Source organism: Parus major, chromosome 4, assembly GCF_001522545.3.
Source record: "Parus major isolate Abel chromosome 4, Parus_major1.1, whole genome shotgun sequence".
NCBI lineage: Eukaryota > Metazoa > Chordata > Aves > Passeriformes > Paridae > Parus > Parus major.
Genome location: NC_031771.1, coordinates 7,904,987 through 7,932,804, shown reverse-complemented (window position 1 = coordinate 7,932,804; position 27,818 = coordinate 7,904,987). Strand labels below are relative to the sequence as shown.

Sequence of the window (27,818 nt, the reverse complement as noted above, 5' to 3'; positions counted from 1 at the left end):
CGGACTTTCGCCTCTTGTTTTATTCCCTATTAAACTTTTTCAAAATCCTGAAGAGTCACTCTATTCCTCACAAACCTGTGCCACTTTCCCCAGCTCACAGAATTGCACGTGTGATTGCACACGATACCGTGTGAAGCAGCACTTACGGCTGCAGGGAGGGGAAAAGTCTCAATTGCTGTGGAGAAGGGATGGGTGGAGTGCCCGGTTCCGGGAGCCCGTGGGTGCCCGGGGCAGGTCGGCCGCTCCCGGGTGCAGGCGAGGCGGGAGGGGGTGGGCGGAGTAGCCGCGTTCCTGCGTGGCTTGCGGCACGGCACAGGCTCTCCCGGCCTCCCGGGCTTCTTTTGGCATCGGCTCGAAACTCCTTTCCCCGGACGCGGAGCAGGAGCTCTCCCGACGCTTCTCGGGGAGTGTCGTCTGGGTCGGTGCCGCTGCAGGTGAGGGCGCAGCGGGTATGGCGCTTCCCGGCCAGCCGGATCGGAACGGAGCAAGGGGACGCGGGAGGACACGGGAGACGGAGCTAGAGCTGAGCCTGCAGAGGTCATTCGATTACCGGAAAGAGCCACGGGGAGTATCGGGGCTCGGTGCTGGCTTGCCCGAAGGGAGCAGCGGCACCTTCCTGGAGAGGTGCGGAGCTTAACTTCCAAATGGGAGAGAACCTGAGCACTCCCTGCGCCTCTGTGGGCAACAGAAACCTCGAAGGGAGAAGGTCAGCGGTGGGCTCTGAGGTGACGATAGCTCATTCCGCTCCAGAAACGTCGGGAATGGTGTCCCAGTCACCTGCTACGCAGCAGCCCCAGGGATTTCCCAAAAGACGGCTTGCCTTCGGACACTGAGGAGTGAGCCCTGTACTCCTGGTACCGGTTCTGCGCACCAACCGATGCGCGAGGAGTGCTGATGATCCTGTCCCTTCTCTCTCTCCTGCTTAGGAAGAGCCCTTCTCCCGACCCTGGAAGGCCCTGGCACAGCTCGCCGATCTCCGTGTTCAGGGGTTTATGTGGGAATCAGAGCAGAATGGATCGGAATCGATATTTCATCTTTAACCAGAGGAACATGGTCGTGCTGGGGATGTTCCAGATAGCCTTCAGCACCATCTGTGTCACCAGTGGGTTCATAGATGGAATTTTCAGAACAGAGTCTCAGCTGGGCAAAACCAGAGCTCCAGTTTGGGCTGGCATGGTAAACTTGTACTATATTTTCTATGCTTTGTTTTGTAGTGTTTTTTTTTTCCCCACTGCTATCTACTAGTACTCGTACTGGGGGTGGGAGGGAAGCCAGAATTTCTTTCCCGCTCTTCCCTTGTTTTATGGTTTGAAGTCAGTTAATGAAAGTCTCCTTATCGTTATATAAGCAGAAGAGTGCAAGTAGACTTTCCTCTGAAGGAACTAAATCAAATACATTTCTGCTGGATAATGTAGAAAATGGGGCTATAGTGACAATTGACAAAGGTTTTTTTGCAGAAGCATAGTGACCACAGAGAGTCCACCAAAGATTAGGAAGGGAACACCTCATCCTCTCTTCAGGTAGATGAACATCTAGGTGATGATCTCTGTCCCATAGCACAGTGCCCCTAATTTTGGTACTGCAGTACCCTGCTCCCCTAGCATTCAGCACCTTGATTTATCCTGCTAAGCCATGCTGCAAGGAAACTACATTGAAGAGCTCTCTCCAATGCAGTGGCTGCCTATCTCCTTTCATTAATATCTTTCTTTCCTCTACAAGATGCATATGGACTTGAGAAAGCAAAATGCATTTTTAGCACGTTAATCAAACTTATTCAATCAGTTACATTATTTTGCCCGACCCATAAAGCTCTGGTCAGCCATAGCAAGGCTGTGCAAGTAGCAAGTGGGCAAGATACATGTCACCCATGTCCTGCCCCCAGAAGATGCTACAGAAAAAATGAGGAAAACAGAAAAAATGAGCAATTCTTTTCCCATTTCTGATACAGTAGTTACTCTAATCCAAGCCTTGAAATCATGGGCTTTTCATTACTCTGTCGCAGTTTATCTTCTGAATCTGATACTAGTCTCCCAAGCTGCCAACTCCTTTTGTGCTCTGCAGGTGATGGGAGTCCCAGGTGTCCTAGCTTTGTTCTCCTCGCAGAGGAAGAATCCAGTTCTTGTAAGCCAGAGGGGTAGATGGGTGTTTGTGTATATGGGGCAGGGGCAAAATGTTGGGGCAATCAAAAACAGTTTGAAGAGGGAATGAGCTGAGTGGTCCTCTTAAAGAATTAAGAGCTTATTTCTTTGAGTTATCGTCACAGAAGTCACTGTGTTCATAAGCAAGAGGAGGATGCAGTGTTACCTTGCTTTCTGCTGCAGCAGACAGGCACTGGGCCTAATAAAATGCAAAAATCTGTAAAAACACTTCATTTCAATGCTTTTCTTTTGGTGGTCCTTCATGTTGTTAAGCACTGTGTACACTAAAATATGAAATTAGTTAAGAGGTTTGCATTTCCTAGGCAGGTTTCTCCAGCCATGTAAACTCCAAGGAATGATATTGTATGTAAGAGATCTCTAAGACAAAGTCTTTAGGTAGCACCTCTGATTAATATTCAGGACTCACCTGTAGCTTAGAAGCTCAGTTTTATGAAAACCTCTACTTCTCTAAGTGACTGTTGCTACTGGGGACTTTGTAGTGTTATGGTAGGTCAAAAGCTACCTGTAATGCTTTGTATTTGCCAAAGGACAGCTTTAATTCCTGCTCCATTTCTTTTTCTCACTAAAATTCTCTGTCTGTCTAGGTGAATGTACTGATAGTTGCTTCCATATTCTCTTGTGTTGCCATCCTCATTATAATAGTTTATAGCTTCTTCACGCTGAACTATGGTGAAGAGGAGGAGTTGAGTTCTGCCCCAGTCCATGTTATCCATACTGTAAGTATTGATATCATGATTATTTATGGGGAACATGACACCTTAAATCTGCAAACAGTGCCAGATGTTGTTGCAGCTGGGTCTAGGGGCCTCTCTGACCCTCAGTTCTGCTGGCAACAAGCCCAGATAGACGTCCTGGGAAAGAGGAAGCCTGTCTGCTTACAAACAGAACCAGACTTCAGGGTCAGGTTTGGCTGCTTTTGCTTCTTGGTGCAAAGAGGTGGTGTGGGCTGAGCCATGAAAAAATACTGGTACTGCTCAGGGAAAGGTGCTGAGAGTATACCTGGCCTGGTTTGAAACAGTGGTTGCAAGGTTCAAATCTTCCCAGCAGGCACATCAGGTGATAAAATTACAGCAGTTACAGGGCAGCTGGTTAAACCTGGTCTTATTTCAAGTGTATCCTCCACAGTAAAGCTGAAGAGAAGGAATGATGCCCTTTTGTATCTCCAATCTACAAACAATTGCTTGCTGTGGGGGTGAAGGTATTCCAGATAGATGAAGCTGGTGATTAGTTTATTGAAGTACAAATCAAAATGTCAGGCTTCTATAAGGTGCAGTGCAGCAAGAGGATGTTTCTCATAATCAGTGTGAAGAAGAGCAGCCATTCCTTGGGTTTTTACTTATTGTCAAATGCCATTGCATAGCATCTCACATTTAATCAACAGCCTTATTTCACTGCTTGCTTTATTTGAGGTTCATGCTTGGTTTGTTTTTCAGAACACAGAAAAACCTTAAATAACACTGACTACAATCAATCTCCTATCATGTGATCATAGCATTCTTGCAGTCATGAGATTATTTTTTGGTGGAGAGCGTCACTTTTTAAATATGGCTTTACCGTCTCCTTTTCTGTTTGCAGAGGTTCATATTCAATAAAATTGTCAAGGGTGCTAACATAGCCATGCTGGCTGTATCCATCTGCAGTGCCTTTTTTGTACTGGCCATGGCTTACTTGGGATGCTGGAGTCTTCCACACTGCTCCTGCTATGACAGTGTAACTGGGATGGTGAGTGAGGAGCCTGGCGTACAAGTTTATTTCTACTGAGTGTGGGTGGGAGGGGAAGAAACTGTGGAGAAGGTGTGTTTCTCTCCTATAAACCTAGTCTCAGCTCCTACCTCACTCATGCAGGACTAATTCTAAGAAATTAGGTGGCAAGAGTTTTATATTTCTTGTATTTTTTCCTTTATTATCTTCCTCTTAGTTACAGTTTCCTGTAAGATCTAAGTTATCTCTATTCTCCAAGACATTTCTGCTGAAGCTACTGTGGCCTCATTTCCCAGAAATTCCTGCTGTCCTCAAAAACTGTTCCTCTCATCTTTAAGCCAACAGTTGTTTCTGGTGCAGTATTACAAAGACTTACTGGTACTTACACTCTTGGACTTCAAATTCAGTAATAAAAATATCTCCTGTGCTGTGTGTGAAGTGTAGCGGTGCTGACATATGTCATTTACTCCTCATTCATAAGAACTCTGCCTCAAGTGATGGGGCACATGGCATCTTTGCAAAGTGAGCTCAGTAAATAAATAAATAAACACCAACTACTTCTCTACTAGAGAAATTCTGATGCTGTATTATTAAACATGTGCATCCAACTATATGGTTTGGTAAGGGATTAAAGGGTGCGGGCCACAAGACAGCTGTTCCTGGCTAAAGATACTGAGTGAGTAAGGTGAGGCTGCTTTAAACGTTCAAACTGAAATGTGTTAGGAGGAGTGGACTTTTAAAATAAGTTCAGGTGTATCTTCTTGATCAAATTTCCAGGTGAGGTATTTGATGGTGCTGTTTTTTTCATAGGAATGGTTGCAACCTAGTGAGGACCAAAATCAGGCTGTGGAAATGGTTTGTGCTGTACAAAGTGAGTAACTCTTGCCTCCACATATCTGAATGTTCACCAGGGATGAGGAAGGAACATTCTGAATAAGGTTTACATCCCAGGCCAAAATCCTGATAACCGAAAGGAACTCAAGATTTTGTGCAGACATCTAGACTGTGTTTAATGGTTTTCTCTTTCTTTTTTCACACAGACTCTGGGGGGACAATTTTTAACTTCACAGATCAGTTTCCGGCCCAGGATGTAGATGCAGAGGAAAACACATCCAAACCTCCACCATATATCAGAATGACTTGAAAAATGGCCGAACATATTACTCAAATGTGGCAAGAGAGGTGCAAGAAGTTCTTAATCTTCAAAGATGGTTATGCATTTTTCCTTGGCCATTTGAAAAACAAAAACACACAGAGTGAACAGAATGTCCAACACTGAGCAGAGATCACAGTGTAGAGGGAAAGATCTGCAGATGATTTTGAACTTTCAGGCTTTGTATAGTAAAATACCTCATTGCCTCTGGAAAGTGAGGGCATTTTTTCTTCCGGCTTTTTACTTAAATCATGTCTTATTTCAGTAAAATTCATCATGTAATTTGCATAGCAGTGCTAGCCTTAGGTGCTTAAATATTAAATACAATCTTTTTTCTTCGACTGCTTTCTCAATTTCTCTCTCTTACTGCATGAATTATTTGTTTAATAATGAAGGATGCACTTCATCCTGGAGCTTCAGAGTGTTTTCCTTTTCATCTTGATAGGAAAGGGGCAAGTAAAGTTTTTGATATGAAACCTTAATAACACTATTCAGATACCTCTGTCAAAATGTGGTTTCTGTGGGGTGTACATGTCTCAATAAAATTAGTGTTAGCACTGAAGTGTAACTACAGAGTGTGGCAGGAACTGGAGCTGCAGTAGCTCCTCTTATAAAGTAACTTGAGTACTCTAAATTCAGTTCAAGTTTTTTGTAGATTGAAAGCTTAAAAGAAATCCTTATTTTAGGACCCATTTTACTAAAATATATTACAGATCTAGACCAAGGTGTTTTGTTTTATTTTCTCTAGGGGTCCTCTTGGTCCTCTAGACCAAGGAACTACAGCTTCCAGTCAGATTCTGTCATCTCATGAAGAGCATATAATTCCCATATGTACTTTATGTTTCACTTTTAGGTGAATGTCAAGTGTTTATCTTGCCTGCAGGCTTTGAGCAGGTGAGGAGTGGGCAGGAGGTATCCCTACTCCCTAGCATTCAGCACCCTGATTTATCCTGCTGAGCCATGCTGTAAGGAAATTACACTGAAGAGCTCTCTGCAGTGCAGGGGGTGGTAGGTGACTTATCCCATGATACAGATTAGTGCAGCATTTGAACAGGGCCTGGAAAATAAGTTCCCATCTTGAGAAAGTGGGTAGTAGGATAAGTCATGCCCACCATGGGGCATGTAACTCCAAGAATGACCTCATAAAAAACTTCTCTAATTGCAGCAAGTAAGGTGCCTTTCATGATCCCAAGAGTTGTTCTTCATTTATTTTATTTTTTTTTCTAAAGACTGAAGTCCTTTTCGTAATGCTGGTAAAGGGACTCTAATACCTACATGGTTTTAAACTAAAGAGGGTAGGTTTAGGTTAGATATTAGGAAGAAATTGTTTGCTGTGAGAGTGGTGACACACTGGCACTGTCCAGAGAAGCTGTGTATGCCCCATCACTGAAAGCTCAAGGACAGGTTGGATGGGGCTCTGAGCAACCTGGTCTAGTGAAAGGTGTCCCTGCCTGTGGTAGGGGAGGGGGTCGGGATGAGGTGGTTTTTAAGGTCACTTCCAGACAATCCTATGAATATGTTACACAGCTTTTGTTGTAATCTTGAACAGATAAATACTCAGATCAAGAGAGCAGCCCTAACCACCAGGCTCCCTCCACAGCCCTTCTCAAGTCACATATTGCTTCTTTCACTGCCCAGCTTCAGCCAGGGATGCTGTCCCCAAATTTAGGTGCTTGGACTATCAGCTTAACTTGGGCCTGCAGGTCCTACTCTGGCAACTGGAGTCTTAACTATGTGCCACAGTAGACAAATTTCTCCTAACTTTGGGTCTAAATACCTTTCTTAACTTGCCAGCAGAGCCACAGAATGATTGAGGTTGGAAGGGACCTCTGGGGATCACCTAGTCCGACCCCTTCCGATGCCAACCAAAACACATCTGTTGTCTTGTTCATTTGAAGGTGTTAATGTTTAAATTGCTTTAATATATTAATTCAAATATTGTGATTCAAAATGGGATGCTGTGCTTTTTCCTCTGAAATAGTGCCTGTCAACAGGCATCAAAGCGCTGAGCGTGACTGCTCTCCCTGTCCTCAGATGCTTCTGCAGTGAAATGCTGGGGAGTTTCTTCTTGATTAACATAAACCGCTGGTTTGTACATTAAAAGAAAGTCAGATTCCCTCAGAGGGCATTTGGCTCACTGATAGCTGAAAGCAGCGTGGCTCTGATTAGCCTAAAACAGATTTTGCATTGCTAAAATGTTTGATTTTTTGATGTTAAAATGTTAATGTTAAACATTTAATGTTAAATGTTTGATGACAAAACATTTTTGTCAAATGTTTTGATTGTTAAATGCTCAGACTCTGCATCATTTCTGGGTGGGAGTTATTGTCCCATCCAGAAGTGCTGTTCCATAGCCAGTTGTTGCAGTGTGACATACTGAGCATAATTCAACAGCATTTGACTGCTGGGTGAACAGGACAATTTGCTTTTACTGTGAGCGTGCAGAGCAACATGTCATCACTCCTTGTTCAAATGCTGTGCTGCTTCCATTGGCTCAGGCAGATAATTCCTGGGATGAGGGTGGCAGTGCTATCACAGCTGCTGCAGGCCAGGTCATCTTGGCACATCTCTGGGGTACAATCCAAGTACCCAGCCTGGCTTTGAAAGCCTTTGATCAGTGGCATTTAGTAACAGGCATGGCAGGTACTCTTTTGGCTGTGAAACAGCCTTAGCAGCACACACTGAAGACTTACGGTGTAAAAGAGAAGTATGCTCTATGCTACTTCTAAATAAAAATGTATGCAACTGATTTATCAGCAGCTATAAACTGTCTTATTTCTTACACAGTCATTCCAGTGGTGCAACTATTGCAGATCACTCATAGACATCATTTCAACAGTTCTTTTTGCGAAAGTGGAGGCTTTCATAAAAATGACAGCTGCAGAATGGAAATTGGTGGAAACTGATTATCAGTTTAATGTTAGTCCACTTTGGTTAGTGTTGCAGAAAATATATTCCTGACTGCTGTTTCCAGTGCTATATTACAGTAACTTCCCAGAACCTGCCTGCATCTCCAGGGATATTCCATGGCTTGTGTCACCCCCAGCTTTCACTGGTGGAAGTCAGGAGGAGTTATAGACCCCTGTTACAGACCCCAAGCATTTCGTGCTCACCTTGTGTCAGCATTTCTTGTATTAAGTCAAAGACAAGGTATTTACATCAAAAAAACTTCTTTACCTCAAGTAGGCTGAGACAAACATTACCCTCTTCCCTGATGCACAGAACAAGGCACACAAAATCCTGAGGTGGATAAAAAAGCCTGCTAGCCTCTCCATTAGCAGTGGCCTGAGTTAATCACCTAGTGTAATCAGAAGGTTAATCAGGGAAGCTGATTCTGGAAGTTAATGTTCAACTAAGGGCAAAGAATTTTTTGAAGTCACTTCCCCAACAGATGGGGCAGGAGATGCAGAGGAGGAGGGAAAGAGGAGGGATCTTCATCATGGCGAGGATCAGGGAACCCTTTCAGGCACTTCTTTGACAACAAGACTGTTTGGGACTTCTTAAATATATATATATTTGTATTTATTTATATCTGAATTTTTATTTTTCACATATAGTTTGGTGCAGTTTCTCTCCTATGCTGCTCAACTGCTGGCGCTCAGGGTCAGGGCAGTCTTTGCTGGGCACAAATGTCTTTTCCCTTTTCTGGCAAAAGGCAGCGAGAAGCCAGGGGATACAAAGTCACAGTTCTTTTTCTCCATAGCCCATCCTGTTTTAGAATGTAGTTGGAAATTGAAGTAAAGCTTCCCTGTCAGTGGATGAACTGACCTAAAATATTTTGAGTGGGAAATACATAGGTCTTGGTCACTAAACATGCTGCTGACTGCTAGGGAAACGCAGGCTACAGAAGAGAGCCTTTAAAGAGCTGGGAAAGGACAGGAGTACTATTAATGAATCAAAATATAGATATGTTCTGAAAATAGCAGCCTGCAGCTGAGAGAAGGAATATTCATTTTTTTTGTTTTTTGGCTTTTTTTTTCTTATACTCAGTAGAAACCCTACCTAATATAAAAAGCACAACATTCATTTTTTTGAGTCAGACTGTGTAATTTCTTTTTTCCTAGACCATAGAAACACAGACTTCTTTAGGTTGGAAAGGACCTTTAAGATCATTGAGTCTAACCACAGATTCTTATAGGTCCCTTCCAAACAGATATGATTCCATGATTCTCCAGCACTAACAGCATGTAAGTACAGGGAAAAGTTATTGAACCTAACTCTGACTTGAGGAGGGAAGCCCATTAAAGTAAACAGCATTTTTCAGCCTTCCCTAGCAGTTTCGCCATGAAAACAGGAACTGCTTTGTCCTGCACCTCTTCAGGCCAGTCTAACCCAAGCACATTACCAAACTGCACAGTTTCACTTGCACTTTCTGAGCTGCTCGAGTAATCTCCCCTCCCTTACCCTCCCCTCCCTTACCCTCCCCACTTACTGAAGTAAACTGAAAAGCTGTTTTATATATTTTAGGGCCAGTTTAGTCTTTTCCTCTTTGTCTGCCCTTCCTTAACCAAAGAAAGGTCTGAGGGACAGAGGACTAAGAATGACAAGGAGCAAGGAAGGTCCTTGAGCATTTCAAGTGTTTTCCTGTACAGGAGTAGGTATGAAGGATATGGGGATGACCAGGCTTTGGAGAGGATAAATGGTTTGCAAATGCAGGTTCTGCTTTGACTCCTGTTTTATAGGCCCAGCGTACTCTTAGTAGTAAATGACTAAGTATTTTCAGAAATAGGGAGTTTAGCATATTGTCTCACACCAGTCTTTTTTCTGCCTGTGACCTTTCCAAAGGGGCAGTTGTCCTAGGGTGCCTTTATGATGTTTGTATCCCCAGTCGCCTTGTTTATGTTACATATTAAGTTCTGCACCTTTATGAGTGCCTCTGAGAGTGAAGGGAGGGGAAAGAAGCAGCGTGCAGCTTGTGCTGAGGAAGAACACTCCCCTGCATCCTGCTCCTAGACTGTAATGTCTGCAGCATGGACAGACGGTGGGACAGAGCTTCTCTTTTACTGTTAGTTTTTAGCTAGCTGAGGCAGAGGAGTTCCCTGGACAATTTTTTCGTTTTTTCTTGGATCTGTTCAAACCTACTCTGAACTGAAAACCCCCCAGCCAAACCCTGGGAGCTCACACCTGTGGCCCACCGGGGCCTGGGCCTCGGTACTTTCCAGCTCCAGAGGGACTGATAAGAACCTGAGTGAGCTGAGCTACACCACATGAAAAGGACTTTTTTTTCCTGGATTTGCCATCTCATTGAACAGCGAGAGGTTTTATTGTTTAATAGTATTCAATTTCTGTTAAATAAACAGGTTTTTTTCCACTTCTCTCCAAGGAAATCTCTTTTTCTGAACCAGTTGGGGGAGGGGCCATTTGAATTTTGCTTTTCTGGAGGAACTGCATTTGGAGGTTCTCTCCCAAATTTGCCCTAAATCAGGACAGCAGTGCAAACAGTAAAAAATAATAATAGAAAAGGAAGTACTGAGCTAAAATCAGGGTCTTATGACTCTCAGTTTTCATATGCTCAGAGCTTCACTCAGCCTGGCCTTGAACACTTCGAGGGTTGGGGCATCCACAGGTGCTCTAGGAAACGTGTGCCAGTGCCTCACCACTCTCAAAGGGAAGAACATCTTCCTAGTAAATGCAGCATATATATTAAATGCAGACCAGGGAAAGGATTATGCTGTTTTGGGATTTTTTTAAAGATCACTGGTATTGCTGAGAATTTGTTTTCCATTAATTTCAAATGATTAGCAAAGGATTCAGTAATTTGTGATTAAGCAGTGATGATTCAGCAAGGCAGAAAACAATACTGTCAATAATATCCACCCAGAGACTGTGCACCTCAGGGAATGTCTCTGGATGACCAGTAGTTCTTCTTCCATTCCTCTGAGCTCTGGAAATAGCTTCCAGAACTACAAGGAACTGCCTTTAGCACATGCTTCTATTTTGCAGGTGTGAGGCTGTGCAGAGCCCATTGAATCCCAGAATATCTCTGGAAACTAGCAGCCATTATTCCTCTCTCAATGCTTCTTCAGAGCTCTCACTGATGACACTATTCAGCTGGATAAATGAGGCCTCCTCTGGGCACCCAGCATTAACAAGAGGAAAGAGAAAAAATCCCGCATCCTCAGAGACATCCTCAGAACAGTGGGATTTTTTTCTGAGTCCTAGAATCATGACAACTTCTAATGCTATTTATGACTTTAGATTTGGTGTTGATTTGCACAGAAAAACCACACTGCCATTTAAAAGTAACATTACTATTACTTTTAAATAACATATGGCTCTACATTTATCTGGGAATTGCAATCTTAAGCAACATCAGTCAATGACCTCAAAAGTAGGACTCTAGAAAAAAAAAAGAGTATTAGAATTATACATTCTGGTGAAAGTGAAAATACTCACAGAGGGGACAAGGAATATGACTTTCAACAAACTTATAAAAGTTAGAGGCTTTATTTCTGAATGAGACTAGAAGAAGAGTAATGGAGGAGACTCCTTTAGGGTCTTTACTTACATCCAAGGGTCAGTTATCACTATTTTTATAAATGTTGTATCACTCCTGGAATCTAAAATAAATACTGAACATGCCTCTGAATCATCAGGCGGGTGCTTCAGATGCCTCAAAATCACCCAAAGTCATTGCAAGAAAACACTGACAGTACTTCAAGCATTGTGACAGTCTTTTTTGTAGAATTTGTCAACCACACAGAAGGAAACTATAAACTCCTTTGACTCCCTCACAACATTTTTTTTAACTATATGGAATTATATTATTAATCTTATTATAATTATTGAAAACAAGTGATGACAGTTTGTGGCAAAGCCAGTTTATTAGGTTTCTGGGATTGTGCTTTGCCTGCCCCCAGCACATACAAAATAACCCAACTTTACAGTCTGATAAAGTTAAAATACACATACAAAGTATTCATTACTCTCACATCCATTCTGTGGGCAGAACACCACCACTGAAAGCCAGGGAGCAACACTGAATGCTGCATTACTGACCACACTGCCTTCATGGCAGAACCATTAAAACATGCTTTGTGCTGAACATGGAATTAAACACTTGAGCACCATTTCCACAGAGTTTTCATGACATGAGGGCCCTTATTTACAAGCTGTGGCAACTCAGATAAAACTTAACAGATGTGCAGGTGGTTCAGCTCAAATTTAACAGTAACACTGCAGCTACATTATTTTCTTACCCCAACCCCCAACCTGACTGACTTTAAAATTCTTAACTCTGGGATATTTTTTATTAAAACAAAACAAAACCAAAAACCCCACACAAACAAGCAAAAACAAACAAAAAATAAACCCAAAAAACTCAACCAACCAAAACCAAAAACCTTCCAAAACAAAACAAAAACTACCCTGCAAACAAAAAACAACAAAAAATATCACAAAAAAACATCAAAACTTGCTGACATATTTAGTATACAAATAATTAAGAAAGATCCTTCTCAGAAAAAGGATTAAGGACATGAGTGAAAGACAATCTGTCCAACAGGACTGTAAACCATATCTACTCACCACAGTATAAATATCAATTTAAGATCAATCCCTTTCTTAAAGAAATCGTTAAGGACACTAGTGTTAAAAAGGTGATTGTTTCTGAAACAACTCTAAATTCTAGTCATGTAAGGTTCAAAAGCTCCCTTTTACAAGCTTTTCCTAAGCAAAAATACTGTCACAACTGAGGCAGCATTATACAGGAAAAAGTATTACCTTTTGTTTAATTATTTTTAAACATCTTAATCATATTAGACAAATTAAATGCTCTTTCAAAATCCAGAAAAAAGTCTATGCATTTTTTTCTGTACGTATTACAATGAAATTACATCTTAAGAATTGTAATAGTTTACATAATAACAGTTATCTTGCTTCTGTAATTTGTTTCTAATCTGACCATTAGGGTGGCAGCTTCTGAACTAGCCCTTCCGTTTAGTTTCTAGTAAGCAACACATGCTACACATTGCAAAAAAAAAAAAAATCTTCATCTATAGTTCAAAAACTAAGTCACAAAACACTGTTTGATGTGACATGAATGAAGTCATAGATTACATTCTATGTATATGTATTCTTATACTTCACTTAATGCAATTATGTGCAACTTAGCACCATTTATATTATGACACTTGACCTTATTTTTGAAACTTGATCTTCAGATAGGACTGAAAAAAGGCAGTTCCAACTATGAGAACACAGAAAAGGGTGGTCAAGAGGAAAAATTTCCCTCATCTAACCCCTACCAGCTCACATTAGTAATGCCAAGGACACCCTACATACATTATACATGCAGGTTTTTGCTCAAAAATCTGTAATAGATGATGTAGTAGATGGTGCTTGGTAGATTTACTCCATATTTCAAGACCCAATTTAGTTTGTGTTTGGACTATTTCAAGAATGTACCATATTTTCAAGCATTCCCATTCCTGAAATATGTTATCAAGTTGGCTTTTCAAGATATTTGAGAAGCATTCATGATCTCTTAATGCACTGCAAACCCCTATCTTTGAAAACCAGTATGTTTTTGCCAAATTCACCCAGTCTTTTACTTACTCAACTGTTTTTACTTACTCTGAGACACTCAGCTCAAATACAGCACCTTCAGAAATATATAATTTAATTTTAGTAAGATCAGAGAACTTATGGACAGATACAGAGTCCCAGTTTTACCCCAAATCCTGTGCTACAGTACTTTCCACAAGTACAAAATAACATAACATAGTTTGGTATCACATGCCAATTATGAAAAATTAATGAAGTTTTAAGTATCAAATAAAAGTCTAGAGGTAGGGAGAAGTTAGTAAATTCTGTTACCATCGCCATGAAGAAACAGACCAAGCTCACAGTGGAATGACAGGCCAAAACCTAGCAACTGGCAGTCCAAACTTTGACAGAACTGTTTTTGTTTGCTTTTATAATAAAAAGTTACCTGCTTTGTAATTTGCTAGTAGTCACCTAATATTCCTTCATATACCCACTTGCTGACCCAAAACCTAAGTTCCATGGTTGTCACAAAAGGCTTTCTCCTACATTATTCCAATGCAAGTAGCAATGAAAAGTATTAGTAAACTGGCCTACTATTTATAATCTTACAAGTGATGAGAACAACCTCAGACAGCAACAGCTCAACTAGAATTGCTTTGTCAAAACTAGACAAAGTTAATATGGTCCTATATATTTACAGTGAAACTTTAGTAATTCATAAAGTACAATTACAAAGTGCATGAGCATAAGATGGGCACACGTACACCAGGAAAAATTAAAAAAAAAAACCCCAAAACACATTAAAGTGCCAAAGAGATTTGCTATAATTGCTACCAAAACCAGGAACTTTGCTAAGATCACAATTTTGAAGCACTTGCAAACAATACAGGATGATAGCCAGTGACAATGTGATCAGTGACAATCCTAACACCAGCAGGATGTGATAGGTTTTGGTTCAGGCTTTATATGTATTTCATCATGATCTGAGGGTTGACTAAGCATTAATGGCTTGTGACTTTTAAGCTTGTGAGCCAGTGTCATGAATATGGCCTCCACATGGTCATTGTCATTGGGGTTCTTGGCAGAGGTTTCAAACAATGGCATGCTGTGAGTGTCAGCAAACTTCTGGGCCAGGTCCGTGGGCACCTGAATAGCACTTCTCAGGTCACATTTATTTCCAACTAGAATCCGTGGTGTATCATTAGCAAGAAGGTGTTGTTTGCATTCCTCTATCCAGGATGGCAGGCTGTGGAAACTGGCAATGTTTGTCATATCATACACAAACACCACAGCATGTACATTCCTGTAGTAGTGCTGCACCATGCTCTTCCTGAAGCGCTCCTGGCCTGCAGTATCCCACAGCTGTATCTGAAAACAGAAAGAGAAGGAGAGGAAAAAATATTTTATTACTCATCTTGGAAAATAACAAAAATTACCTGTAGTGAGGAGTTACATGATCACAGAAATCTACTCTTCTGAATAATCATATTGACAAGTTTGTGCTGAAAAAAACCACTGCATTCACACAATTTTAGAAGCTTTGGCTTTCATAGCTGCTCGCAAGTAAGGCCAGGAGGAATGACACAACTTGAGAGAAAATACATATTTCTGAAAGTTTACTGGAGCCTGTATTTTTTGAGATTTTTACAAAACCAAATCCTGAAGTCTTAGCAATCAACAGCACTTTCATTTGAAAATTAAATATGTTACTTCCCAATACAACTCTTAGCTGACATGATTTTTGTTATTGCCAAAAATAGTCTCATCCTCCCCAAAATTTTGTTGTTAGCATGGCATTACTTGCCATGTAAAAGTAGGAAGAAATCAAACCATGCTTGATTTCAACACTAACAACAAAAACAGGACATAGAAATCTTTCTTTGCAGTGTATTGGAATTAAACCCTCCTGTGATGAACATCTAACTTAAGCTTATTTAGTGCTTTAACTGGGACCATACTATTCTTTGTAGTATCAAAGTATGCATAAAAGGGAAAAAATTAAAAGTATAAACCTTCTGTTAGCTTGTGACTATCATTTCCAGGCACACACCATTCTGGTCCAAACCAGACTGTACACAGGTTTGGACCAGAAAGCTAGAAGCTTAGTCAGAATAGAAAGACATTCAGAAGAACTGAACAGATTTCTGGGGTGCTGATTGAAACAAAACAAAACAAGTCTTGTAGCACCAGCAGACACTGCAGCATGATGTTACAGTAAGCAAACAGAAATTTTAAATACATTGATCATTCCATTGTAATGGAAGCCTGGAGTCCTCAGACATGTAGAGAATGCTACAGAATTGTACATGGTGATGTTTAAACAAACTTGCTCTTCAGGAGATAAGGAACTGCAATGCACAGCAGCCAGAACCCCTTTACCTACAACACTGCATTACCTGTACACTGTCAGAAATAAATTGGTGTGTGCTCTATCACACACACCTTAGTGATAATGAAATATCTGAAACACATTTGATTTCTTGGGAAAAAGCTGAGTCCTAGCTTCCTGTCTGTCTTGTACAGCTGATCCCTAATGGCTGAGGCAGTTTGATTAGTACTTTGGCTTTTGAGCAGAAAATGTTTCCCCCCTGGGAATGAAAGTTGTCCTTGAGACTCGGAACTCAAGGAATACTAAGTGTTCTGTAGACAATGAAGATAAATTTGAAATTTAATCTGTTCTCATTAAAGTTGCAGCCGCTATGTAATTGTTGAAATTGTTCTCCCATTACCATAGCTCTGCATTCCTTTTATCTAAATGTTTCAGTAAAACTTCTCTAGAAATTGCAAATATCTTGGAAGTTGTCTTGTTTACCACTTTAACCAGTGACTTTTTATATTAGAAAAAAAGGAAGCCCAAGTACAAAGGAAATCTGGTGAGAGCAAGAAGATGCATCACTGAGAGGACTACAGTATCACATAAAATTGTTTTGAAAGTTACAACAGTGGAAATATGGTGAAACTGAATAGAAGCAGATGCAAAGTCTTGATAACAGTGACTGACAATAAGGACTTTTTCTTTATGCACGGGGTTCATTAGGCTGGAAATTATTAAAATGGATGACAATCCAGATCCACAAGTCAATCACACGATATTATGAATCAGTCGTGCGACAGACTAAAGATAAAAGAGTAAGAGATGTTGTCAGATGGTGTGACTTTTTCTGCAATACTATGTTCAACCCTGGTTGGACATAATATTGCATCCATACTCAAAAAAAGTCAGATTAGAGCAGGTGGGAATGGCAGCTACTGGTTGCATCAGGGGAACTGAAAGTTTGCATGACAACATCAGAGCAGCTTGGCTTTTGTAGCCTAGTCCAGTGCTCTACAGCTTTTGATCCAGACACTTAGAAGAATCCGTGTGCTGCTTCTGAAAGGGTCATCAATCAGAATGTTAAGGAAAGCAGTGCAAGTTGCCCTGGCTCTGATCCCATTAAATGGTACTCAGTTGCAATCTGCCTCATTTTACAGTACCCCCCACTTTTTGCCAATGGTATTACACTCTACATAAAACTGACAGCATCTCCATAAGTCTACACAATTGGACTGAAACAGGCACCTAAGTTTGTGTAAGATTCAGTCACACACCCAGGTGAGACATACTTCCAGTTCTGTGCCCTTACAAAACATCATAAAGTCAGGAGACTCACAGAAAATGTTCATGAATATGAGAAATTAAGAGGAAAAATGTCATCTATAAAACCCCTCGATTGGCTTTTGCATGTGGGATTGTTTGAAGTTGCTGTTTAGAAGTTGATCATTGTAGAATTGTACTGGTGGATTTTTTTTGTGTGCTCCAATTGAATGTTTGATAGTTCTGCCAACGAGATTGTCAATCGTCATAAGCATTATCCCTATTTTTGTGGTCCCTTACTCATTTATTTGTTGCTATTGATACATTATTTGTAAGTTTAATAATCCCTTTTAAGTTTGTCACTTTCAATGGCTTCAAAGCAAACCCCTTGCCAGTAGCATGACACCACAGCAACACTGCATACTAATGAAGAACTTTCTCTCCAAAACCTCAGTTACCCCGACGACAGCAGACTGTTGGAGGAGAAGGTTTTACCAGCAGCCATCAAGAGAAACTATAGGGGTGGAACTGCCAGCAACAAGCCGAGGGGACAGAGATGATAAAAGGAGCTACGAGATTGGAAGACCTGCCCTTTTAACTGTGGATTAGCTGCAGCAGAGGACCTGACACTGCAGAATACGGTCTACATCTCTTTTAGAGATTTTTTTTTATATAAATTTTGAGTGCAGATTAGCTACATTCACCACAGTGCCACTGAGCTCTTGCACTAGGACCAAAATGCCGGTTCGGCCAGAGGATTCCTCAATTGTCAGACCCGGGATTTTTTTTAATTTCCTTTCTTTTTAATTCCTCACCCATTATCCCTTCCTCCCCCTTTTTTTTTTCCCTTAATAAACACCCTAGTTTATTTGAACCCCGAAGTTGTGTCTTTTTCCTCACAAAAAAGAAGTGCAGACTAAAGCAATCCTATGTATAGATATGTTAATCTATATCTATATATACAATACTATGTTAAGGAATCAGTATAGATAAATCTTGGAAAATGCCATATCAAAATAATTTGAGGAAGTTAATTTTTGCAGACAGCTGTGAGCTTACAGTTCTCTCCCCAGCTTATTCACAGAGCTTATTCACAGCATGACAATTGGTCATGCTTCAGTTAAGCAGAGATCTGCAAGTGCAGTGACAGCCTTGGCTAAAGACGGGGAAATAAAATTAAAGGTTTACATAACTTGCTTAAACTACAGTTCTTCCAATATTTTATTTATATGCAGCATTCAAGCTTGAAGGGCATTATCAGCTGAGTTATTTGCACTGAGAGGTAAATCCTTTCCCAATGTTGAAAACTGCACAATTCAGAAGTTTATTTTTTTCCTCATTCAAGCTGAACTTGAGGAAATGGTTCCATTTCTGCCTCTCACCCCAAATATTTTCTCTTGAGAAAAACAATACTGAAAATGTTCATGTTAATGGGTGTGGACTGATGAAGTAACATTAAGATTACTATTTCACTGTTAGTCCAGTAACACCCATCTTCATGGGACCACAGTTTTTATAACAGCCTTTTAGAATACATAGTTGCATTGTTTGGTTTAACAGCATAATTCAGTTAATAAAACTGTTCAGAATCACTTGGTCACATTCTCTAAGAAAGACAAATGGCATAAAAAATATTAAAAACACTGACTCAGCTATCACACCCCACCTTCTGATTCTGTTCTGTAGATCCAAAAAGACTCTTTCCTAAACAAGGACTCACTTTGTATGTGTGGTTTATAACACACTGGTAAAAAGATAACTGGCCTTGATGCTATGACTCCTTTAAAAATACAAGGGGAAAAAATTGGAATAGCTGAAAGGTACAGAACATGATGTTCAGACTTCTTTGAATTTCATTTGCATTTTGCTCTTTTAATGTAGGTTGATGAAGACCGACATCATTGTTTTTTTTAATTTTTAATGCTTAACTCAATTGAGGAAGAGGAAAATTTAGAAGGCAGCAAATACATTTGTTTAAGTTTTAATTTACTCATCACATTTAGGCATCATATGAACCTGTCAGCCTACTGTACAAGGAAAATACTTGTTCCTGTTTCTCGGAATTCTACATAATCGCTGTGTGGGAGACCCTCAGCGAGAAGAACTGTGCTTGTGTTCCTGCCAAATGACACAGCACTTTTCCAGCTGTGAAGGAAACATTTACTGCTGTAGCAGCACAAGAAAGAATCATCCAGCTGGGTGGGGGAAGGGAGAAGGCAGAAGACACTACTTCATAACCTACTTCAATGCAAGAGATAAAATTCCCTTCAGGGAACAGCAAGGACTACAATAATTGAGTTCATCAGAGCTTCTCTCTCCTGGTTCAACTGGCGCTACTGGAGCTGACTGCTACATGTGAGAAAGGTGAAGAGGAGTGAGAGAAGTTGCCAAAACTGCCCAAAATCAGTTCAAACTTGACAACACTCCCACTAAGAACTAAGGTCCTGGCCATAATGATAAAATGTATTCCTTTAATACTGAAACAGAACTTGCAGAAAACAATGTGTTTCAGAACAGCCCCCTTGACTTCTCCACTTTCCTCAAAAAGAACTGGTTTATTTTACATACAATATTCTCAAAAATGCAGCAAAACAATCTACAAAAGCATATATAACAGAATGGCAGAATAACCTATGTGAAGCATCTAAGAACTGTGGATTATACTATGTTCTTCTTCTTGTTTCTCTCCAACAAAGGTCAGGCATCATTCAGAGGTGATGAAAATGCCAGTAAGTAAGATGGTGCTGACAAGACAATATCCCTCAGGGGGTCTCTCCTCTGTCATAGACAGCAACGGACAAAGGAGTACAAAATTTCAGCTGTCAGATAAGTTCTAGTCAGTGGTTTTACAAAAAAAAACAAAACAAAATCCCCCCCCAAAAAACCACACTAAAAACTCTTATTCACCCTTCTTTTTTAGTTGAAAAAGAATATGACATAAAAAATCCCACAAGAGCAGGAAAGCAAATTTGCTCTCCTTATATATCTTCCATAATTTCTTTAATCAGTAAATAAGCAAGGAAAAACTATATCTTTCAGCTATATAACTGTAAGCTGTCATTATAATGCCTGATGATAATAAATACCCAAGTACAAGCTTAAGACTACTGTTAACTTCCTTTTTCTGCACAACTGAGCTTTCCTCATAGAAACAAACTCTAATACAGAAGCAGATGGGGATTCTGTTTAAAACCGTATTAGTAAAAAACCTGCATTTGTTAGCTGTTACAGAGTATTCTGCAAATGATGGTTACGATCATCACACAGCAAACTTAGCAGAATCCTAAAAATTAGAAATTGAAACAGGTTGCTCAATCCTGAACAATATTCAATTTCCTAATATTTTTAAAGCAAAATGGTCGTAACAGTGGCACATACATAGCTCTGTGGCATTGAAGGTGACAACAACTGTGATGTCCGATGAACAAAGAAGCAGAATTTCTCGAAGGCAACACGCTGCTGATAACAAGCACAAGTAAGAATAAACTACTGCTAAGAGATCTATATATAAGTCCACTGTAGGATAAATTACTGATCAACACTTGACAAAAGATTCAAGGTTTGGCCTATAGTAGGAATTGGTTCACCATCACAGAAACCTACACCGTGAATACCTTTCCAACAAGAGCAAGGCCAAGCAGTGGAACAGCTTCAGGGCAGACAGCCGCGGCTGCTGGCGGCACGACCCCACCGAACTAAACTTTGGGGGTATGACGGTGACAGGAGGCCTGGAGACCCCTGCGAAGGGTGCGGCCTGGGGCATCCCGCTCTCCCGTTTCCCGGCCGCTGGAGCACAGTGCCAGGCGCGGGCCGAGCGGGGCCGGGCCCGGCGCTGCCCCTCCGCCCGCTGCCCCCTCAGCCCGGGCCGCTCCCGAGGCTGTCCTGAGCCGGTCCCCGAGATACCTTGATGCGTTCGCCGTCGATGGTGACAGCCCGCTCTCGAAAGTCCACGCCGATGGTGGCCTCGGTACGTTGCGGAAAGCGGCCGGCGCAGAATCGGTAGGTGAGGCATGTCTTGCCCACGTTGGAATCCCCGATGACGATGATCTTGAAGATGCGCGAGCGGGCAGGGGGCAGCGCGCCGGGGACCGCCCCGGAGCCCGTAAGGCTCAGCTCCAGCGAGGATTCGACATCTCCCGCCGCCATCGCGGCCCCGGGAGAGCCGCGAAGCAACCCGGGGCGAAGCTGCCGGCCGCCCACGGCATGCGACGCGTTCCGGCTCACGGCGGGCTGGTCTCGCGAGAGCGAGGCTGCCGATCCTCGCGGGCGGGGCCTGCGCGTGCCAGCGCCGGTGCTTGCGTGGCCACCGCTGGCGTCTGGGGGTGATGCGTGTGCGGCCCGGCCTACTGATGGGGCGGGAACGGGGCCTGCCGGGAATCTCCGAGAACCAGGAACAGCCGCAAATAGCTGGGGGCTGCGGCGTGCAGGGGACCCGGCACCATCCGGGCAGCCTGAATGTCGTGAAATGTGGAACGTGTAAGATTTTTGTACGAATGGTTGTTCTTCGATGTTTGATCTTTCTCTGCTTTGCGGCCTAATCAATGGCAAGGGAGACTTAATGAAACAGAGCTGCCAAGAAGCTCTAAGTGATGGCCAGGTGTTCCAAAAACAAATTCTTTGTTGGTAAAAATGCCTTATTAGGGTTTGGGGCTGGACAGACTTCAACGTTTTCAGATCCAGGGGGAGGTTAACAAAGCTTGGGAAGAAGGATGTACCACTGTGGACAAAGTGGATGTCCCATAGTGCCAAATTTGCCAGAATTTTACCAAATTTTACCAAAATTGCAGAATTTAGAGGAAATCTGGCAGAACTCCCAAGACAGGGAAGAAACAAATGATGACGATTTAGTAATTGTGCTGAAATTGGCTCCAGCTGGGCAGCAGGTAATTCTGGCAGGGTCAGATCCTGACCAACTTGGAGAGCACCAGCCTGAAAAACTCAATAGCCCGACAAGAGAAAAAGAGAATGAGCATGGGATTAATTAGCATGAGAAGTGAGAGAACCAACAGAAGATAGAATACTAACCAATAAGAGAATCATGTGACTTGTAACTAATGAACACTAATCCCTTTGTTTGCTAAAACGTTTAAATAGTAAAAAGTTCTCAGAGTTGGGTGCTTGATCTATGAAATATCATGGAGTCCCAAGTTTGTGCAAACTGAAATAGATAACGCCTCTCTTGAGTTGTTACTGGCTTGTTGGACGTGAGGTAAGAAATCCAGTTTTTATGGTGTCAGAGACTGAAATAGTTCATGCCTAAAACATTGATAAAACATTTTGCTTATTGTAACAAAAACTGTATAAAGAAGCTACAACCAAAGAAGCCTCCCTGAAAATACCTGACTGGGACTTAGGACTGAAAATCATGCTGCTGAGATGAGATAAAGGGAAAACCCATTCTTCAATCACCTGAAACAAATAAGTAAACAAGGAAAAGAATGTGAACCAAATGCAGTTGCCCTGCTAAGAATCATCTCAGGCTTGCTTTGGGGTGGGGGAGGCCATAGCCCACAGACCCATTTGCTGGGAGCAGGTTTGCACAGATCTCCCCCCCAGCCGAGGTGATGGGAGGAAATTTCAGTGTGTTGTAACCTCTGCTCAGGGATAGTAAACCCATCTTCCCTTACCCAAACTGGCTATGGAACCCCCAAGGCCACATCCACGGGACATTCACGTGAGAGGCAGCTGAGCAGGTGCCTTAATCCATCAAACACCCCAGAAGAGACCCCCAGAGTCATTCCTGAGGCCTTGCACCACAGGACTGCACCTGATGCAACAAACCCAGAATCTGTTGTAAGAGACAATGGCAAACTCCACCCCCACCCAGGGAGGTGCCTGCATTTTCCTACCTGGCCTGAGTGTATATTAACCCATTGGATTCTGTGTTTTTTGGGGGGACCTTCACCACCAAGAAGACCAACTGGAGAGGGTCAATGGAGCATTGTTGGGATCCACAGAGTGGTGATATTTTCCTTATTCTTTCCCTGCTACTCTCTTTCTGTCTCTCCCACCTATTTTATATTTCTTTCTTGCTCTCTCTCATATTTACTATCAAATAAAACCCATGCTATTGTCATTGGCATATGGTCTTGTTTGCACCTTAATTCGGGCAGAAGCATTTCTAAGAACCTTAGTGACACATGGGGAGTGTCCATAGGGAATTGCATTTGTGAGATGTTTGCAGTGATGTCGAATACTCAAAGACAAGAGGCCTGGAGTCAGAAGGGGAAGACCAAGAGCATGAGGGCTTGTTTGTAATTGTGGGAAAGGTTTTCTGTGGTGATGTTGTGACTCAGCCTGTGAGCCTCAGCCTGTGTCTGCAGCCCAGACAATGCTGTACAGCCCCAGCTGATTGGATGGTCAGGATAACACTTTCTCACTGCACTGGCCATGAGAAATGCCCATCACAAGACGTGTAACAGAAAGAATGTATACATATCTATGTTTACAGTTACTGTCCTGGGAAAGTCCTTAGAAAACTATGGATGCTAAATTCTGACAGTGCCTGTACAGATTACAGGCCGCACAGCTTCTCAGGCTGGCCCTGAGAAAGTAGTCTGGGAAAAACATGAGAAGGAATTAAAACAATCCTCAGGAACACAAAACAGCCTTGCAGGTGTTGTTATGTGTTCCTTGTTTTCCTTGCAGGAGAAAGTCAGGGGGGTGGTGAACCCCACTGACCAATGATGGTAATGTAGCAGTTTACTAACCAATAAGAGTTTCCTTTCTGTACTTTCCACGTATCTGTCTATAAAGCAGGCCTGCAAGCAATAAACTGAGGGATCCTCTTGTTCTGACTCCCTTGAGAGTCTGTGTCGTTCTTTTACGGCCGTTCCCAATTAGAACGACAGAAAACTATGTTAGCAAGCTCAGAAGCTGAGTTTTCAGGGCGACAGCCCTCCACTGGACCTGCTCCTGGAGCTCCATGTCTCTGTTCTCCTGAGGAGCCCAGAACTGCCAACAGCACTCCAGATGTGGCTCAGGAGGACTAAGTAGAAGTGCAGAAGTGCTGTGCTCCAGCCTGACTGTGCCACTGCTGCCATTTACAGTCAATAAGCAAATTATGCCTGGCAGGGAAGGACACTTGACTCAGAAAGGATTGATGTATCTCAGGAGGAAGGGAAGTATGGCATTTCCCTAACAATCTGTGAACTCACCAAGGGCACCAACACAGGTGGGAGGTAAGACAAAGACATCAAGTTTAAGCAATGTCCACCAGCAAAAATTTTTAAAGAGTTTAACCCCTACACTGAAAAGCATATGTAGATTACAGTAGTTGAGAGAACTCTTACCCTAACAGGGCCCTTGCAAACTGATAGCTGAGCTAGAATTCCTAAGGTTTAGATCAGATACCTAATAATAGCCTTTGAGAGTCCTCCTCTTTACACTACTACACGTGCCCCTGACCACTTGGGGTTTCTGCCTACACAAATAAATGATCCTGGGATCCTATAGATCAACTGTCATGTGGTTGAAGGATAGTGGTTTGAACAACCCATTATTATTCATATAAAAACAAGAGGCTAGAGTAAATTTAAAAAACATTAAATAGTCCTGAGTTCATAGCAACTTCAGTTACAGTGTCCATCTTAATTTTTGCCATTCCCTTCCCCTCTCCTGGACCAATCCCTAAGACTGTAGAGATGTTCCTCCACCCTGTAGTCCTCTTCTGAGAAAGGATGGTTCCATTTATGGTCTCAAATAATTCATTCTGTCAAAGAAGAAAAGTAATTTTATTGAAGGGAGATTAAAGGGTGGTGGAAGGAGGTTGTGCCACTCTCAGGTTCCTACTGTCCCTTGCACAAAATTGTTCCTTCTTGCCCCCAGAATGTAAAATGTGTTTGCCTAAGGACAGGAAGCACAAGCAAGCCCATCTCTATAAATCCAATGATCAAAGAAGTAGAGAAATGCTAATTCTAATGGGGGGGTACTCTGATTTGGGCTCTGTCTAGTTTGCTAAAAGGTGAATTTAAACAGCTGGGTTTAGGGCCACACCATAGGGTCTGCCAACAGGTCATTTATTTGATTTTGTTCTGGGTTATGCCAGGAGGACCAAAGTAAATCAGAATTACATCTGAGCTCTTCAAGAGCTCTTAACTTCTTTTATTTCAACAGCTAGGACTTTAAATGGAAGAATCAACCCACCTCCTAGTGGCTGATGGCATTCCTAGTCTTTAGTACTCAGCTAATTTTAAATTAACACCTCCAACACCTTGCCAGTGAATTTACCTCACGATGCTGCCAACAGCCACCGTAGTTCCTGTTTTGTTAGTACTGAGACACACAGAACCTCTATGGGGAACACAGCTGGCCCCTGAAACAATAGACTTAGTGTAAACAACATAATTTAAACCTGAGAGCTTAAATTTTGTCTCAGATGTGGACATTTTTATGTGAGCTGTTTCACTGTGGTACTGGAAATTTCATCACTTCTGCTATTCACTTGAAGCAATAAAGGTGTTGATTAGATCCTTACATTTAATCCAGAACAGACTATTCCTGGATATTCCTTTTCCTTTCTAATATATTTGGAAACCAGCAAATATAATTGAATTTATTTATCAGAACAGATTTAAAATGTTTCTTGCTATAAAAGCATTTTTTGAAAAAGCTTTTGCTTGTCTTCTTTTGCAAGGACAAGTACTTTTAATATGCTCTTCAGATGTGCTCAGTGAATGAACATATAAGAGCCTAAATCCACAGCTATTTTTATTTAGCAGATGTAGAATTTTCTAAGAAAGGGTATTCTGAAAATAGTTGCAAGTCTCTGGACTCAGCATTTCAAGAGTAGATATTTCTGTTGTCTCCTGAAGGAATATTTTAACATGTTAGTCCAGTGAAAATGCAGAGTGTTCAATATCTAAAAATTATGTGTACTAGGTTTTAAGTTAAAGAACAAATTAGGGGGAAAAAGTGTAAGTCTAAGGCTGTCTCATTTACTTGTTTTTTTCTGAAGGGATCAAAAAGTTTCCAGGTGATTTAATGACAAGTAATTTAAAAACACTTTTAGAATTTCTCTAAAGCTTTTTTAAAAGCTTTGTAGAGATACTGTACTTCTGACTTCTTGTGGGGCTTTGGTGTGAGGCTTCACATCCTTCATTTTTGCAGGAAAATGTCCTGTGCTTTTTCAAGGGAAAGTTCTAATATTTCCAAGACTTGGCTCTGCGAGTCTTAAGGATTGAGTTTGACCCCCCCACTAATGTGTTCCTTTATGACAAAATAGAGAGGGCAGAAATGCTGGAGCAGCAAAGAACAGCTTTTTGGAGGTGGAGTTAAAGGACCCTGTATGTCAGATTGAAAAAGCAAGTGTTAACACACCCTGTTTACATCACAAAGTCAAATTGCACTGAAATGAAGTTTTGACACAGATGCTTTACTGCCATTTACCAGAATATGCATTTCATATTCACTTCCATGCCCTTGTTCTTGTCAAAACTATAAAACAAAAAGCTTTCTGAAAATTAAAAGCAATAAAACTTTTATAATTTCTAGTTTGTGCTTGGATGTTGTCCTCATTCCATGCCTGGAACAATCTTTGTGCCTGTCTGCATAGCTCATGTGACAACTCAGTAACTTCTGCATCAAGAGCTTGGCATGTCACAAACCTTTCCCCTGACCCGGAGTACACCCAGCTAGCCCTGCATCCACTGGGAGGGGAAGGAGATTCAACAAGGATAAGGTAAAAGACAAAGGAGGCTCTTTCTTCTGGGACAGTCCACAGTTTATTCTTGGAAAGTACTCCAGGGAAAAAAGAGAGGGAAAAATGGCAGGAACTTGTAGACTGGGGGGAAAAGGCGGAAGTGGGGGGCAGAACAGAATGGCAACCAATGGGAGACAACCAAAGGGGAGGGGCAAGGGGAAGGAACCAAAGGAGCCAACACACCACAAACCCAGGGGGGGAGCAAAAGGGAAAAAACACTCAATGCAAATACAGTAATCATCTTAGTGCAATACGACATCTCCCCCTTTTTAATTATATAAAGTTAAAAGAAGGGCATCGGGCTTATTCTGATTCAGAACATAAATTTGTCTACCACCCCGCAAATACCCAGCCTTTGAACAATTCACTGAACCAGTCTGTGCAAACAGGATGGCAAGTTGGATAGGGCTCATCACAAGGTTGAGTGTGAGGTGAGCTTTCTCTAAAAAGGAAAAACAAACATTTTTAAAAGCATGTTAAAAGTCAGTGTGTGTTTGCCAGAAAGTAACCAGATGCTAAGAAGGTTTCCTCTCCCATTTTCTGCCTGCATCATCTTTTGGAAGTGACTGCCACTTGTTTTTCATCCCCTTCTGCTGGAGCTGGGTTTTTGGGAACAAAAGGTTTTACCCAAATTTGGGGTATTCAACACGGGCCTGCAGGGGTGGACACAAACATATGACAAGTGACAAGTTCATAGGGGCCCTTGGTCTGACAGGTTTCAGGGTCTCTGATTAAGACTGGTGGACACTGTGACAACTTAAACTGATTCCCGCTGTTAAAGTGACCACCATAGGACTCATATTTTCAAATGAACAATTCAGAAAATTGATGGTAAAGATGGCTTTGGAAAGCTTTTGTTGTGGTGACATCCACACTGTTGCACTGCTCTGTCTGGCCAGAACTTGTTAGAGCATCTGGTGGGTATGCTCAATCATAGCTTGACCTGTGGGGGAGTGAGGGATAGCGGTCTTATGTTCCACTCCCCATTGCTGGACAAATTCAAGGAACTCCTTGGATTTATATGCTGGGCCATTGTCAGTTTTA

The 27,818-nt window shown here is 41.8% G+C and overlaps 2 protein-coding genes across 9 annotated transcripts; one reads left to right on the top strand and one right to left on the bottom strand.

The window, feature by feature from the left end:
• The first annotated feature begins 225 nt into the window (after nucleotides 1-225).
• On the top strand, nucleotides 226-17,901 carry LOC107203358. 8 transcript variants are annotated; one of them, XM_015625355.2, is made up of 7 exons: nucleotides 226-434; nucleotides 927-1,176; nucleotides 2,062-2,121; nucleotides 2,744-2,875; nucleotides 3,735-3,881; nucleotides 4,671-4,731; nucleotides 17,529-17,901. In XM_015625355.2, exons 2-7 carry the CDS (start codon nucleotides 1,012-1,014, stop codon nucleotides 17,681-17,683), a joined length of 720 nt encoding a protein of 239 aa, XP_015480841.1. In that variant the 5' UTR covers nucleotides 226-434; nucleotides 927-1,011; the 3' UTR covers nucleotides 17,684-17,901. The 8 variants fall into 8 exon arrangements, 6 of the variants coding, with proteins under 6 accessions (XP_015480841.1, XP_015480838.1, XP_015480839.1 ...); XM_015625352.2 differs by lacking the exon at nucleotides 226-434 and having other exon boundaries at nucleotides 446-1,176; XM_015625353.1 differs by lacking the exons at nucleotides 226-434; nucleotides 17,529-17,901 and adding an exon at nucleotides 4,901-5,354 and having other exon boundaries at nucleotides 446-1,176.
• RAB33B (RAB33B, member RAS oncogene family) lies at nucleotides 11,445-21,311 on the bottom strand. The gene is made up of 2 exons (XM_015625351.3): nucleotides 20,978-21,311; nucleotides 11,445-14,868 (listed from the first exon to the last, which is right to left on the bottom strand). The coding sequence occupies exons 1-2, from the start codon at nucleotides 21,218-21,220 to the stop codon at nucleotides 14,425-14,427; spliced, it is 687 nt and encodes a 228-aa protein (XP_015480837.1). The 5' UTR covers nucleotides 21,221-21,311; the 3' UTR covers nucleotides 11,445-14,424.
• Nucleotides 21,312-27,818: the final 6,507 nt, after the last annotated feature.